This window comes from Macaca fascicularis, chromosome 4, assembly GCF_037993035.2.
Source record: "Macaca fascicularis isolate 582-1 chromosome 4, T2T-MFA8v1.1".
Classification (NCBI taxonomy): domain Eukaryota; kingdom Metazoa; phylum Chordata; class Mammalia; order Primates; family Cercopithecidae; genus Macaca; species Macaca fascicularis.
Genome location: NC_088378.1, coordinates 95,525,605 through 95,539,071, shown reverse-complemented (window position 1 = coordinate 95,539,071; position 13,467 = coordinate 95,525,605). Strand labels below are relative to the sequence as shown.

Genomic DNA, 13,467 nt, shown 5'->3' with positions numbered 1-13,467 from the left:
AGTCCTTTGTTGGTATTCATTCAAACCTACTTTTTCACATTGTCCTCTACTAGTCCCCTCATATTCCTTTCTGAAGTAAAACCAACTCCTTGCTGTTCTCCTCACACACCCTGAATAGTCTCACCCTGCATCCTCACAATCTGCAGACAGAAATTCCATTCATCTTTAAAGTACCTTCTACAATGGCCACCTTTTTCCTTTACATCCACACAACACTGTATTGGTGCAGTGTGTCTTGTTCTGTCCCTATTTCTGTATCTGCCTTTTTCTTTCCCAGACAATAGGTGCTCTGCTGACAGAGAAATGACTTGTTCAACTTTTATCCATTCTTGTACCTTTCACGGAGTAGGTTCTGAGTTCCAATTATTTGAGTTTAACAATATCTTCATAGCTGAATAATTCCAAACTGAAGAAAATGTTGACTTTTATAAAGACTTGCATTTATACAGGAATTATGGTATCTACTTTTAAGAAGATTACTTTCTATTTTATAAACACGCATTTCCACATTTATGGTAGCAAAATCAAAGTACATTTGCCAAGAGATACTAAAGACAGCAAAGCTTCTATTTAAAATTTTAAACACGAAGAAGAAATAAAGTCCCATTAGGATTGTCTCTTCTATTATTGAAGGAAATTTAAAAAGATTCCTACTACAGAAATGGCTTTAAGAAAAGCAACAGAAAAGGTTACAAACTTGAAATATTCATAACTGCTCTAAAAAGTACTTCATAATGATTGCTCTTTGTGCAAGAAATTTATCAAAGAGCCACAGACCTCATCATCTAATTTCTTACTTTTTCTTAATTAACATTGTTCCCAGACCTCTGCTAAACTCCCGTGTTGAAAGGAAAGAAGTAAATACAGTACAGCAGGGAAAACTGGTTCCTTTCAACAAAACTGTGAGAGAGGCTTTAGCTTTTGTCAAACAGAAAGCACTTGATAAAAAACTATTCCTAAACTATTAGCAACTATCTAAAAGCTTTTTATTTAACAGCATCCTCCTGGGAAACTGCGCTGGAATGTGCAGCAGTTCTGAAAAAGGCACAGATTTGGCTGAACTGTAAATATTAGGTGCACAGAGGCGAAGCCATTGTGTAGGGTAGGGGTGGGGCGGGTGAGGTCCTGATTTCCAATGTTGATAGAAGGATTCCAATTTCGTTTGGTATTTTTTTTTCTACTACAATTACAGTTTTGCTAAGAAAAATAAAATATTGGTTGTGCTCCCATGTGGGTTTCTAATTTTCAGTGTGTACAGACAAGAGAACACCTCTCATTTACCCCAAATAATCACCTTTCTGCAATCTCCAGTGCTACTGGACAAACAAGCGAGCCCTACCGTCCACACCTCCCGAGCACCCGGCTCGCTGATCCCGCCTGCTTCAGGTAGCTGGGGTTAGCCTGGTACTCCAGCGGCCCTCAGACGATGTGTGCCCGCAGCACGATCGTGTCTGTTGGCATTTCTGGGTGTGGATGCTCCAAACCAGTAAACCACAATACAGAACCCAAGCTTGGACTTTGAACCAAGCCCTTTTGCCTAGTTTGCTTTTTCCTCGTCAAGCTAGGATCCTTGCCAACCCAACTCACAGCTTCTCCCCAGGTTGCAGCTCCCCTCCAGCCACCTGCGCGTGTTCGGGATCGAAGCGCAGTCAGGAGGGGAGCTCAGTCCACCAGCCACTCCAGGGAGAGACGGAAACTACAACTCCCATCACGCCCCGCAGCCGGCTCCCTCCTCCTCCCTCTCCTTCCCCTTCAGCCTGCGGCCGGGCGGCGCTGGGCTTTTATCTGCGGACCCGGTGGGAGGGAGCCAGATCCCAGCGATCTTCCCCGACGGCAGTTCTTTAACCGGAGGCGACCGGCGGCTCGTAGCAGAGTTCAGCTCTGCGTCCACGCCAGCCCGGAGCCCGGGGGCAAGGGGTCTATCCCGGGCGCACCGAGAGGATGGTCATCCGCGTGTTCATCGCCTCTTCTTCGGGCTTCGTGGCGGTGAGCACGGTGGGGGCGGGCAGCAGGTTGGGGTCGCGGGGCGCGGGTCCTGCGGGAGGCGCGCGGCGCTAGTCACTGCGCGTCCTTGCGCTCTGCGCGTCCGCCCGCGGGAGCCCGCGCCCGGCAGGTGATCCATCACGCTCCGGCAACAATGAAGAGGGCGGGGAGGAAAGGTGGGTGGGGGACCCCGGCCTCACCCAAATGCCCACCCTGCGTGGCCTGAAAGGCAGACAACGCGGCCTGAAAATGGAGTCCGAGGGAAGCCCCCAGCTCCTGTTGTGTGGCGTGGAAATTTGGGGAACGGGTTGTTCAAGAGCTTCGGGGGTCCCCCCTTCCTCTAGTTTAGTTCTTCCCGATTTGGGACCTTCAACTGGTTATGTTTTGCACGGGAGCCTTTTTGGCTGCTTTGGTTTGTTAACCTGGCTCCTGAATGAAACAAGTTTAAGTGGGGATTGCTCTCTGCCCTCCCTTCCTCCGCCAGCAAATGCATTTGTTTAGTTTTATACCTGCCCCAAGAGAATGGTACACCAGGTTTGTCCTGTTGTGCTAGGATTGTTTGCTTTCACTGTCATGTTTTTCTTAGGGTGCCATAAATATTTTTGCATCTTTATGTAAATGTGTGTGTATGCACGCATTTTCTTTCCACCTGTAATGCTTTGGAAATTTTATCCTGGGGATCTATGAATTGTGGTTTTTTTATTTAATTATTTTTAACTATTCTGTTTGGTGGATGTTCTTGAATTTTTTTAGAAAGAATTTTTTTTTTTTTTTTTTTTTTTTTTTTTTTTTTTAAAGGGAGGAAAATTAAATAGCTAGAGATGTCAGACTTTAAGGAAAAATTCAGTAGTTAGTATATTTGACAGCCCACTGAGGGACATAGCACATGTGTTTTACATGATTATTGAGACTTGTTTTCCTTAACCAAGAGTTCAACTATAGATTTAAGAACCTCCTTGGTGACATATATAATCAAGTAACATCAAAAAGTGCATTGTAGATTGCTTAAATTTGGTCTGGCCAATTGTCTGCCCAGTAGCTTAGTCAGATTGTTCCAAAATTTGTTTCTTAAGCGGGTGGAGTGGAGGATGGAATAAAATATTGTTTAAAAATCCTTGTAAACTAACTGAAGTTTTTTATTTAAAAAGAAACCAACACGATCATACAAAGTCCCTCCACCCCCATTTGCACTAGAAACAATAGATGGGAAAATGCAACTTATCCTTATGTGCAGGCATGTTGGAGTCATCAGACTTCTGACAGTTTCTGGTGTTTCTAGCTATTTGGGTTGGTTAGTCATCCCTGCCTTTTGTAGGTTTCCCTACTGAAGCCACACTTCATGTGTTTACAAACTGGCACCGTTTCAAGGGTAGATTTGTTCAAATGCACTCCTTACTAAGAATGCTACAAAGCTCTTGGTTTCACCACCGACTTGCATGCTTCTATAATTGTCCCAATAGCATTGTATTGACTATGGAAGAAATGGTTTTTATCCCTTCCACAAGAGATAAAGCCTAGGCTACTTTGAGCAAGTCAGACAAAGTCAAGGTAATGACTTGGCTTATTCTATTAGTAGGTAGTATATTGAGATAGTTTTGGTACTCCACATCTTTGTTTCTTCAGTTCCATTAGCAAATATTTATTGCCTGCCTGCTGTGTGCCTTTTTAACTTTTAAATTTAATGTTTTGTGTTTTGCACATGGAGCTAAAATTAAGAGACTAAAGTTTTAGTGTGGGCCCTGACTAGTGCAGTATAAGCTTGGATAAGGTGCCTCATCTCTGCCTGAGTTTCTCTTCTGTAAAATGAAGGATTTTCATGAATAACTCAGAATTGCACGCTAGCTTTAAAGTCTTTTGACTTCACCAGGTGAGTAAATGTGGATGAATCATTATAACAGCTTCTTTTGCTTGAACAATATACCTGCCTATTAGTCTCAAGGTGAATTTCTTTCCTTGGGCATTTTACTGTGAAGGCTCAGATCCCCTCAATGCCCTGCCTGATAGCATGTGTTCTGACATGGTTTCGTTTGAGCTAGAAGACATACGCAGTTACCACATGCTTACAGACCATAAACACTAATTATCTATTTTAATGTTCTGCTGTTTGACGACGCAGTCTTTTCAGGTTTTAGAAAATACTTGTTCATTGAGTCTCCTCAATGATATCTTGTATCAATACACAGTTATTCATTGAGGCTCCCCAATTGGACTTTTATTTCCTATATCAGTACACAGTTTATCTGTAATATCTATACTTTTAGTGATGTTAAGGTTATGTTAATATGTAAGAATAATAATTTCTAAGAACTAATGAGGATATTTAGGTCAATTCTTGGGCTGGCGAGGCTAATGGGGCCAGTAGCATTAAGCTGTATTAAGCTTTAGTGGCATAGCCATGATGTGTTCCCTCCAGCAGTGTTGGGTTGACTGCTGTTAGTGTTTCATTTGGTGCCTAGCTGTGGCCAGCAAGTGCATAGGAGAACAAATAATTTGATTCTTTAGTCAGTTTGGTTTTAGCTGAAGTTTATTAAACCACAAGGAAGGGATGTGACCAGAATTCGACTTAGCCAAGTAAGTCCCAGGATTTCTAAAAAGATGCTCTGCTTCAATCATCAATAGATTTAAACCATCTATTTAGAGAAAATCATCCTATTTTCTTCTGATTCCCCTAAGCTCTCCACTTTAGCAGTTGGAATAACTAACACCAAGGGATGATTCCTCTTTTGTCTTACCTGGCTCTAGGAGAAGTCAGCTTTTACTAGGAAACAAAAGCAATGCCACATTATTATGCTATAGATACCTGAAAATCAGATTTCTTACTCAACTGACCATGTTGCTATTCATTCACATTATATTGTAGGGAAATTTTTTGTTCTCAGTTCTAAGAAAATAGTATATTCATAGAAATGTCATTTTAAAATTTAATTTATTCTTGATGTATTACTGAAAGAGGAAGTCTTAGTAACTTTGTCCAGGAAATATGTGAATATGACTTTTTACTTTAAAAACATCGAAATCGGTCAATTATTTCATTTACTCATTCAACAAGTATTTTCTAAGAGTCTGCTGCTTGCCCAGCTCTGTCCTTGGTCTTGTGGGAAGCCAGAGAATAGAAGGTGTGGTCTGTGTCTCCAAGGAATTCACAGATGGGAGATGAGTTAGGAAAGGTAGTAAAGTACAACCTAAGGACACATGCTTCTTGCAGGAACATTCTTACCAGAGCTAGAAATAATATAGGAGGCAGAGAGATGCATTGCAGGATGTCAGATAAAGAGGAAATGTGCCAGAAATCATAAAATATGCATGTGGGAGCCTTAGGCAGATGGCAGGGAGAGGAATTGAGTTAGATTTGGAGCCTGGGAGAGAGTTCTTGAGCCCATCCTGCTCAAGCTGGAAAGGGGGAGCTTTGGGTGGGACAGGGTAGACTCCTGAAAGAAGGCTGAAAGAAACCGACGATGACAAACTCTGTAGTGCTTAGCATCTCAGAGATGTCTTTAGTTTCTGCAGCTTGTCTGCTGCCTGGAGCCTTTTGTTTCTCAGGGAACATGGAGCTGCTTGGCAGTGGGGGAGCCCTGGTTGTGTGATTTTGGAAGAATCTTTACCTTCCTACTTGCCTTGACTAACATTTCTCAAAAAGTAAATAAAATCTTTTACTCCTCATTAAAGTTCCTGGGCTCTGTTAGAGTTGGAGGGAAACCTAAAGATATTTTTAGTGAAGCCCAACCACCTCATTTTTTAGAAAAGGAAATTTAGGCATAGAGATTAAGTGGCTTTCAGGCCGGGCGCGGTGGCTCAAGCCTGTAATCCCAGCACTTTGGGAGGCCGAGATGGGCGGATCACAAGGTCAGGAGATCGAGACCATCCTGGCTAAAACGGTGAAACCCCGTCTCTACTAAAAAATACAAAAAACTAGCCGGGTGAGGCGGCGGGCGCCTGTAGTCCCAGCTACTCGGGAGGCTGAGGCAGGAGAATGGCCTGAACCCGGGAGGCAGAGCTTGCAGTGAGCTGAGATCCGGCCACTGCACTCCAGCCTGGGCAACAGAGCAAGACACCGTCTCAAAAAAAAAAAAAAAAGAGATTAAGTGGCTTTCCCGGAAGCCATTTATGTCCAGTCAGTGCAGAGCTGAGATTTCATAGGAAGCCAGATTCTTGATGCCTGAATGCATTCATTCATGCATTGAATGATTCATGTATTCATCAGACAATCACTGAAAACTTACTTACCCAGGCTCTGTATTAGGTGATGTTAGGTACTAGGCATATGCGATGGTCAGAATAGACATAGATTCTGCCCTCATGGCATAAATCAGTTCTCTCTCTCTCCCCGGTTCAGAGACTTGGGATGCAAACTGTTTAATGAAGGAAGAGTGAAGGACTGATGCTGGCTTGGGAGATGTTTCCATGGGGCGGGGTGAAATGAGCTAGACATCAGTATATCCCTGGATGTTGGAGAGCCACCATCACTGGGAGCAAAAGATACAAAGGTATTGGAAGCAAAGTAGGAAATCACAGATAGAACCTCAAGTGAGGGTGGGTGTGGAAGGGGAACACATGGAAACTATGCTCAGAGTTGTCTTGCTGTTTGCAACTTGAAAAAGTGCATACCTACTGCTTTGGGTGATTTATAACTTTTTTATACACACAATTACCAGGTAAGGTGTTACATCCCCATGAATGTATTCAGTGAGGCCTCCCTGTGTAAGGACACCTCAGAAAAGAGTTCTAAGGCAGTTAGTCAGGATGTGATCATGTAGAATAGAGTGGGTATTAATTCCTGAGTTACTCTAATAACGCAAATGAGAGTATAACTGGCCACTTTAGGATCTTTAGTTCATTGGATCCTCACTGACACACGGCAGGGTAATTATTAATATTTATTTCCATTTTCCAGAGGAAGAGACTGAAGCAAGCTGACCAGACTGAGATCCTACTCAGTAGGTGGGGAAACCTTTAATCAAACCCTGGTGGGCAGGAGGCTTTAGAGCTGCTAGAGTAGATGTTCTCCTTGTGGGCTCTGTAGCATCCTGGGGGAATGAGAGTCTCAGGGGTACTTGACATCCTACAGTGTGTGGGACAGCCCCATACAGAGAACTGCCCTATCCAAAATGCAAGTGGTACCCAGTGAACAGAAACAGGGCTGGAGGACATAGGCAGAGGAGGGTGTGGAGTGAGGTTAGGGAAGAGTTGGGAGCATACAAGTGATCAGAAGAAGCAGGAGTAAGTTGGGGTCCCAAGGAGTGGATGTGGTGGTGATGGAAGGTCAGGGTGAGCAAGTTTGTATATTAGTTCTCTAGGGCTGTCATTAACACAATACCAAAAACTGGGGTGCTTAAATAACAGAAATTTGTCTCAACATTCTGGAAGCTAGAAGCCTGAGATCAGAGAGTTGGTGGGGTTGCTTCCTTCTGAGGGGTGTGAGGGAGAGTCCTTTCTGTGTCTTTCTCGTAGTTTCTGATGGTTTGCTGGCGATCTTTGGCATCCCTTTGTTTGTAGATGTATCACCCTCATCTCTGCCTTCACATTCGTATGGCATTCTTCCTCTGTGCATGTATCTTTGTGCCCAAATGTTGTGTTTTTATAAGGACACAGCCATACTGAGTAGAGCCTACCCTAATGATGTCATCTTACCTTGATAATCTGCAAGCATCCTATTTCCAAATAAGGTCACATTCATAGGTACTGGGGGTTAGGACCTCAGTATATTCTGGGGAAGACACAACTCAACCCATAATAGCGTGCAACATGAGGATTGAAATAAAAAGACCAATATATGGAGTTTTTCTCATTTGGTTGGAAAGACTGGGCCACATTTCTTGATACTTAAAGGCAGCAGCGGGATATTGAAGTATATGGAACTATAGTCTATGTGTGAGGTCTTTTGCTAGAAAATGGGATTTTTTAATATCCCAAGTGAAGATCTAACCTCAGTTTTTCTAGTACATTTTAGTATTTCCCAGATTTGATGTGCTTTTAATCCATTCTTCAGTAACATTTAAACTTAAAAATATAACAAAGGGTATGGATTCCTTTATGAAATTAGGAGCTGTTTACCCATTTGTATATTAATATTTTAAGCATTTCAATCTACTTGAAGAAACTAATTGTTTTTTAGCAAGATAAAATAATTTATTTGAAAATCAAAATGTGGCTGGGCACAGTGGCTCATGCCTGTAATCCCAGCACTTTGGGAGGCTGAGGCAGGTGGATTGCGAGGTCAGGAGTTCGAGTCAGCCTGGCCAACAGCGTGAAAACCCGTCTCTACTAAAAATACAAAAATTAGCCTGGTGTGATGGCGGGTGCCTATAATTCCAACTTCTTGGGAGGCTGAAGCAGGAGAATTACTTGAACCCAGGAGGTGGAGATTGCAGTGAGCTGAGATTGTGCCATTGCACTCCAGCCTGAGTGACAAGAGTGAAACTCCCATCTAAAAAAACAAAAAGAAAAGAAAAGAAAATCGAAAATCAAAATGTATTTCACTTACAATTACAGAAGAAAACAAATCGAGTTGATCAAGAACTATGTCTTTGAGTGCAGAGAAATTGATAGTATTTTATTTCCCTGAAATTCTCATTGACCCAGTTATTCAAAGAAAAACATATATGATAATGTGTCAAAATTATATACTATTAGAAGGAAACTTTAAGATAAGCTTTAGATTCTGGAATGCAACTTCAAATTCTGCAGATGTTCTTTTGCCCGTTATAAGTAGCATACAAACTATTTTTATTAAGAAAATAGAAGAATTGGCCGGGCGCGGTGGCTCAAGCCTGTAATCCCAGCACTTTGGGAGGCCGAGACGGGCGGATCACGAGGTCAGGAGATCGAGACCATCCTGGGTAACACAGTGAAACCCCGTCTCTACTAAAAATACAAAAACTTAGCCGGGCGAGGTGGCAGGCACCTGTAGTCCCAGCTACTCGGGAGGCTGAGGCAGGAGAATGGCGTGAACCCGGGAGGCGGAGCTTGCAGTGAGCTGAGATCCGGCCACTGCACTCCAGCCTGGGTGACAGAGCGAGACTCCGTCTCAAAAAAAAAAAAAAAAAAAAAAAAAGAAAATAGAAGAATTAGAAGTTTTTTTAATTGATACATAATTATACACATTTATGGGATATCTAGTGATATTTTTGTATGTATAATGTATAGTGGTCAAATCAGGGTAATTGACTTATCAGTCCCCTGAAATATTATTTCTTTGTGTTGGGAACATTCAAAATCTCTCCTAGCTATCTGGAAATATCTTACAATTCTATAGAATGCTAGAACTTACTCCTCCTATCTAGTTGAGAACATGTATTTATTTTTCTGTCTCTGGCTTATTTCCCTTAATGTAATGTCCTCGGGTGCATTCATGTTGCTATAAGTACAGGATTTTATTCTTTTTATGGTTGAATAATATTCCACTGTGTATATATACCATATTATCCGTTCGTACGTTCAATACTTAGATTGATTCCATGTCTTGGCTATTGTGAATAGTGCTGCAGCAAACATGGGACTGCAGATACCTTTTTAATACACTGATTTCCTTTCTTTTGGATAAATTCCCAGTAGTGGGATTGCAGAATCAAATTGTAGTTCCATTTGTAGTTTTTTGAGAAACTTCCATACTGTTCACTAGAATGGCTGTACTCATATACTGCTTCCCACCAGCAGTATATGAGTTCCCCTTTCTCTGCATCCTCATCAGCATTTGTTACTTTTTGTCTTTTTGATAGTAGTCTTTCTAACTGGGGTGAGATGCAATCTCATTATGGTTTTGATTTGCATTTACCTGATGATTACTGATGTTAAGAATTTTTAAAATGTATTTGTTGGCCATTTGTGTGTCTTCTTTTGAGAGCTATCTATTTAGATCACTTATCCAATTTTAATTGGATTTTTTTTTTTTTCTGTTGTTTGGGTTCCTTGTATATTCTCAATATTAGTCTCCTGTTGACGCATAGTTTTCACCTTTTCTCCCATTCTGTAGGTTGTCTTTTCACTCTGTTGATTGTTGAGGAAACTAAATTTTGACATATATTTATAATATGAAAAACAAGGTGGTTTGCACATTGCAGGAAGTCTCATGTAAGATGGTGTGAGTGTTGTTTTTTTTCTGTTTTTTGACTTTTAAAAATCAAAAATTGAAAAGGAAAAGAGCTATTGATGGTGAAAAACTCAGCAGGCAACAGGAAGCAGTGTGAGATGTTAACTAAACAATATTTCTTCCTTAGTTATTTTTCATCTTTGATTTATAAAAAGTTCTTAAATGAATTGTTTTTTTCTATCAAATTAGAAATGGGTGACAGAATAGAAAAAAGTCTAGATTCATAGTGAATGTTTCACTTTCTAAAGTAGAAATTAGCGTGACTTACTGATCATTATATATGAAAGTTTAAAATATTTTGTGTCAGATGCCTATAATCTTTGCACTTTGCTCATGCCTATAATCTTTGCACTTTGGGAGACTGAGGCAGGCAGATCTCTTGAACTCAGGAACTCGAGACCAGCCTGGGCATCATGGCAAAACCCATCTCTACAAAAAATATAAAAAATTAGCGGGGCATGGTGGCATGCACCTGTAGTCCCAGTTACTTGGGGGGCTCAGGCAGGAGGAGTGCTTGAACCTCGGGAGGTCAAACCTGCAGTGAGCCGAGATTGTGCTACTGCACTCCAGCCTGGGTGAGAAAATGAGACCCTGTCTCAAACAAATAAAACCCCCAAACCATCACCACCAACAACAAAAATACTTTAGTTTGAAATGCATATTTAAGAATGGGGTCTAGAAATTATTATTTCACCTGCTAAATGTCAGTTTTTTAAAAAAGTCACCCTCGAAGCTCCAAACTCAGGAGACCCTTTTAGGCTTCAGGAGTTTTTCAGCAGGAATTGCTTTAAATGGGTATTATTTTAGCTGGAGAGTTAGTTAGACGTTTAAGTTCTGATTTAAACCACACTCCTGTATTCATTTTTTTCTGTGATTAATTTTATTTTATACTGTTTATCCATGATGCAAAAAAAGAGGTTAGCCTTAAAAATTTAGTGAACATTTTCTTTCTTCTGTGAAATGGCAAATGCTTGTTAACTTTTGTGGGGACTGTTCTACCTCAGGTTATATACAGTCTTTTGAGGGTCCTCGTTCTAGTTTTAGCTTAAGAACATATCAACAAGCCTTCTGTTTAGTGTTTTTTAGACAGTGATAAGTATGTGCCATGGCTTAGATTTTGGGGGGCACTGGGGTGGCTGGGAGGAGTAGGGCAGGAGGGGAGGAACTGGAGATCTGGAGATTGGAAACCTGTACCAGCTAGAAACTGCACAACCCAATTTAAGGCAGTGCAGTTTCACTTCTGTCTCTCTCTCTCTTTTTTTTTTTTTTTTTTTTTGAGACGGAGTCTTGCTCTGTCACCCAGGCTGGAGGGCAGTGGCCGGATCTCAGCTCACTGCAAGCTCCGCCTCCCGGGTTTACGCCGTTCTCCTGCCTCAGCCTCCCGAGTAGCTGGGACTACAGGCGCCCGCCACCTCGCCCGGCTAGTTTTTTTGTATTTTTTAGTAGAGACGGGGTTTCACCGTGTTAGCCGGGATCGTCTCTCGATCTCCTGGCCTCGTGATCCGCTCGTCTCGGCCTCCCAAAGTGCTGGGATTACAGGCTTGAGCCACCGCGCCCGGCCTCTGTCTCTCTCTCTTAATAGGCTTATCTGACTTCATCTGTCAGCACTGGCTAGTTTCTCAGGAACTGGACTGTGGTAATTTAAAGGGTTAGTATTGCTATCTCTTTTATATTTGATTGGTTTTATTTTCTAACTCTAAAAAAGAAATAAAGCTCGGAGAAGCACTTAATTGAATGTTTCCCTTCTGGCTCATGACAGCTTTGCGGTGGGATGCTGAACTCAGGTGCCAGCATGTAGGTGGTTGGGGCCCCACCTCCCTACAAACTTAGGCACTTTTAGGCTGGCACAGCCCCTGGGACAATTTGGGAACAATTTTGTTGGTCACCTTTGTTACTATTGACAGCTTATTCCCAAGGGGATCTGACTCTTTTTGAGCTGGTGCAGTATTTGGCAGCACTCCAAGGGGTTGTTTCTTGGAGCTGACTCCCGAAGTGGAAGGTAACCTAGCAGGTTGTGCCTGCTTTGCTGTGGGGTCCTGGTGGGCCCTCTACCAGCATTGCTTCTCAGCTCCTTTAGCAGACAGAGAACACTGGGTGTGACTGAGGGCAGGGGGTTCTAACTACTTCAGGATGTGTTTTCCAATTCCTACTGGGTCATGGCTCACATCTGAAATGGCTTTTGTCATCTTCAGTCTAGTGGCTTTGAGAGTGGAGGACTGAGAGTAAGAGACACACAATTAGGTGACTTGATTGACAGGTCAGTTCAGTGGTATTTGGTAAATGCAAATATAGTTAAAGTCAGCAGCTATTGCTACATACCGATCTAATATTAAAAGCAAAACAAAGCAAAACAAAAAACCCAAAGAGCAACAAGCATAGCTTTTGAGTTAACTTGTTTTCCTTCTGCATGTTCCACAAGGCGTGGGAGTGTGGTCTTCTTTATTCATGACATTCCCATGTGAATTAAAGCTCAGTGGTTCTCTCTCTTGCTCTTTTTTTTTTTTTTTTTGTGGTTTGTTTTAAATCACAGTCTCTGCTTATCTGTCACTGGTTCTCTTTTAATAATTATGTTCATTGGCGCAGTTTCTTCGAATGGGAATTGGCCACCTTTATAGACCTGAGCGCTCCATTGATGGGAGTTTAGATTTCACTGTTCTTTTATGATAAACAAACTGCTTACTAGCCAAAATAAATGTTTGGGTTGAATATGTGCTGATTTCTTTAATTTTGGAGTCAGTTTATATTCAACCCATGCACCTACCTCTCTGTCCTGGCTATGGGAATCCATCATTAGAGAACAGTGTTATGGTTAAGGCAGGGGCTGAGTCCAAATCCTAGCTGTGCCACTGATGAAACGCATGACATTGGACAAGTAACCTTAGCCTCTTCATTTGTAAAGGTGGGATAGGAATGGTATTTTATGCATAGAAAAGCTCTTAAGAGCTTTGAATGAATGAATGATTCTGCATTCGGCATTTAACTGAGTGCCATGACATAGTGAGTACTCAGTGCATGTTACCTACTTTTTCTATGTCATAATCATCTTCAGTAGTAGTAGTGATAACAGTATAACGATAAAAAAAATCACGATGACCTTGAACTGTGTAAGTTCTTTAATCATCCAAAAATTATAAATAGTACAAGCTACTTACTGGGCTGGGGATGCATGCAGGTATAATTTTAGGAGAGATTTTAGTAAGTTTAGGTGTAAAGGGTTTTCTACTTAAATATGTGAAAACATTATGATTTGAGCAAGCCATTCCCCAAACATACCATTTAGTTAGAGTTCTGCTGTAATGTTTGGATGTTTTATAGGTACATGGCATGTTGTACATGAGTCATTCAGATCATATTTTCACTCCCCAAAAAGTGCTTACTACTATGCACATGGTCACTAT

General features: G+C 41.6%; 1 protein-coding gene across 1 annotated transcript in view; it reads left to right on the top strand.

Moving 5' to 3' along the window:
• Positions 1-1,754: 1,754 nt before the first annotated feature.
• The window catches only part of SH3BGRL2 (SH3 domain binding glutamate rich protein like 2), a 71,763-nt gene continuing 60,050 nt past the window's right edge, over positions 1,755-13,467 (top strand). Inside the window, exon 1 of the mRNA XM_005552498.5 lies at positions 1,755-1,986. Coding sequence (XP_005552555.1) covers positions 1,942-1,986 — 45 coding nt within the window. The 5' untranslated portion in view covers positions 1,755-1,941. The remainder of the gene's footprint in view (positions 1,987-13,467) is intronic.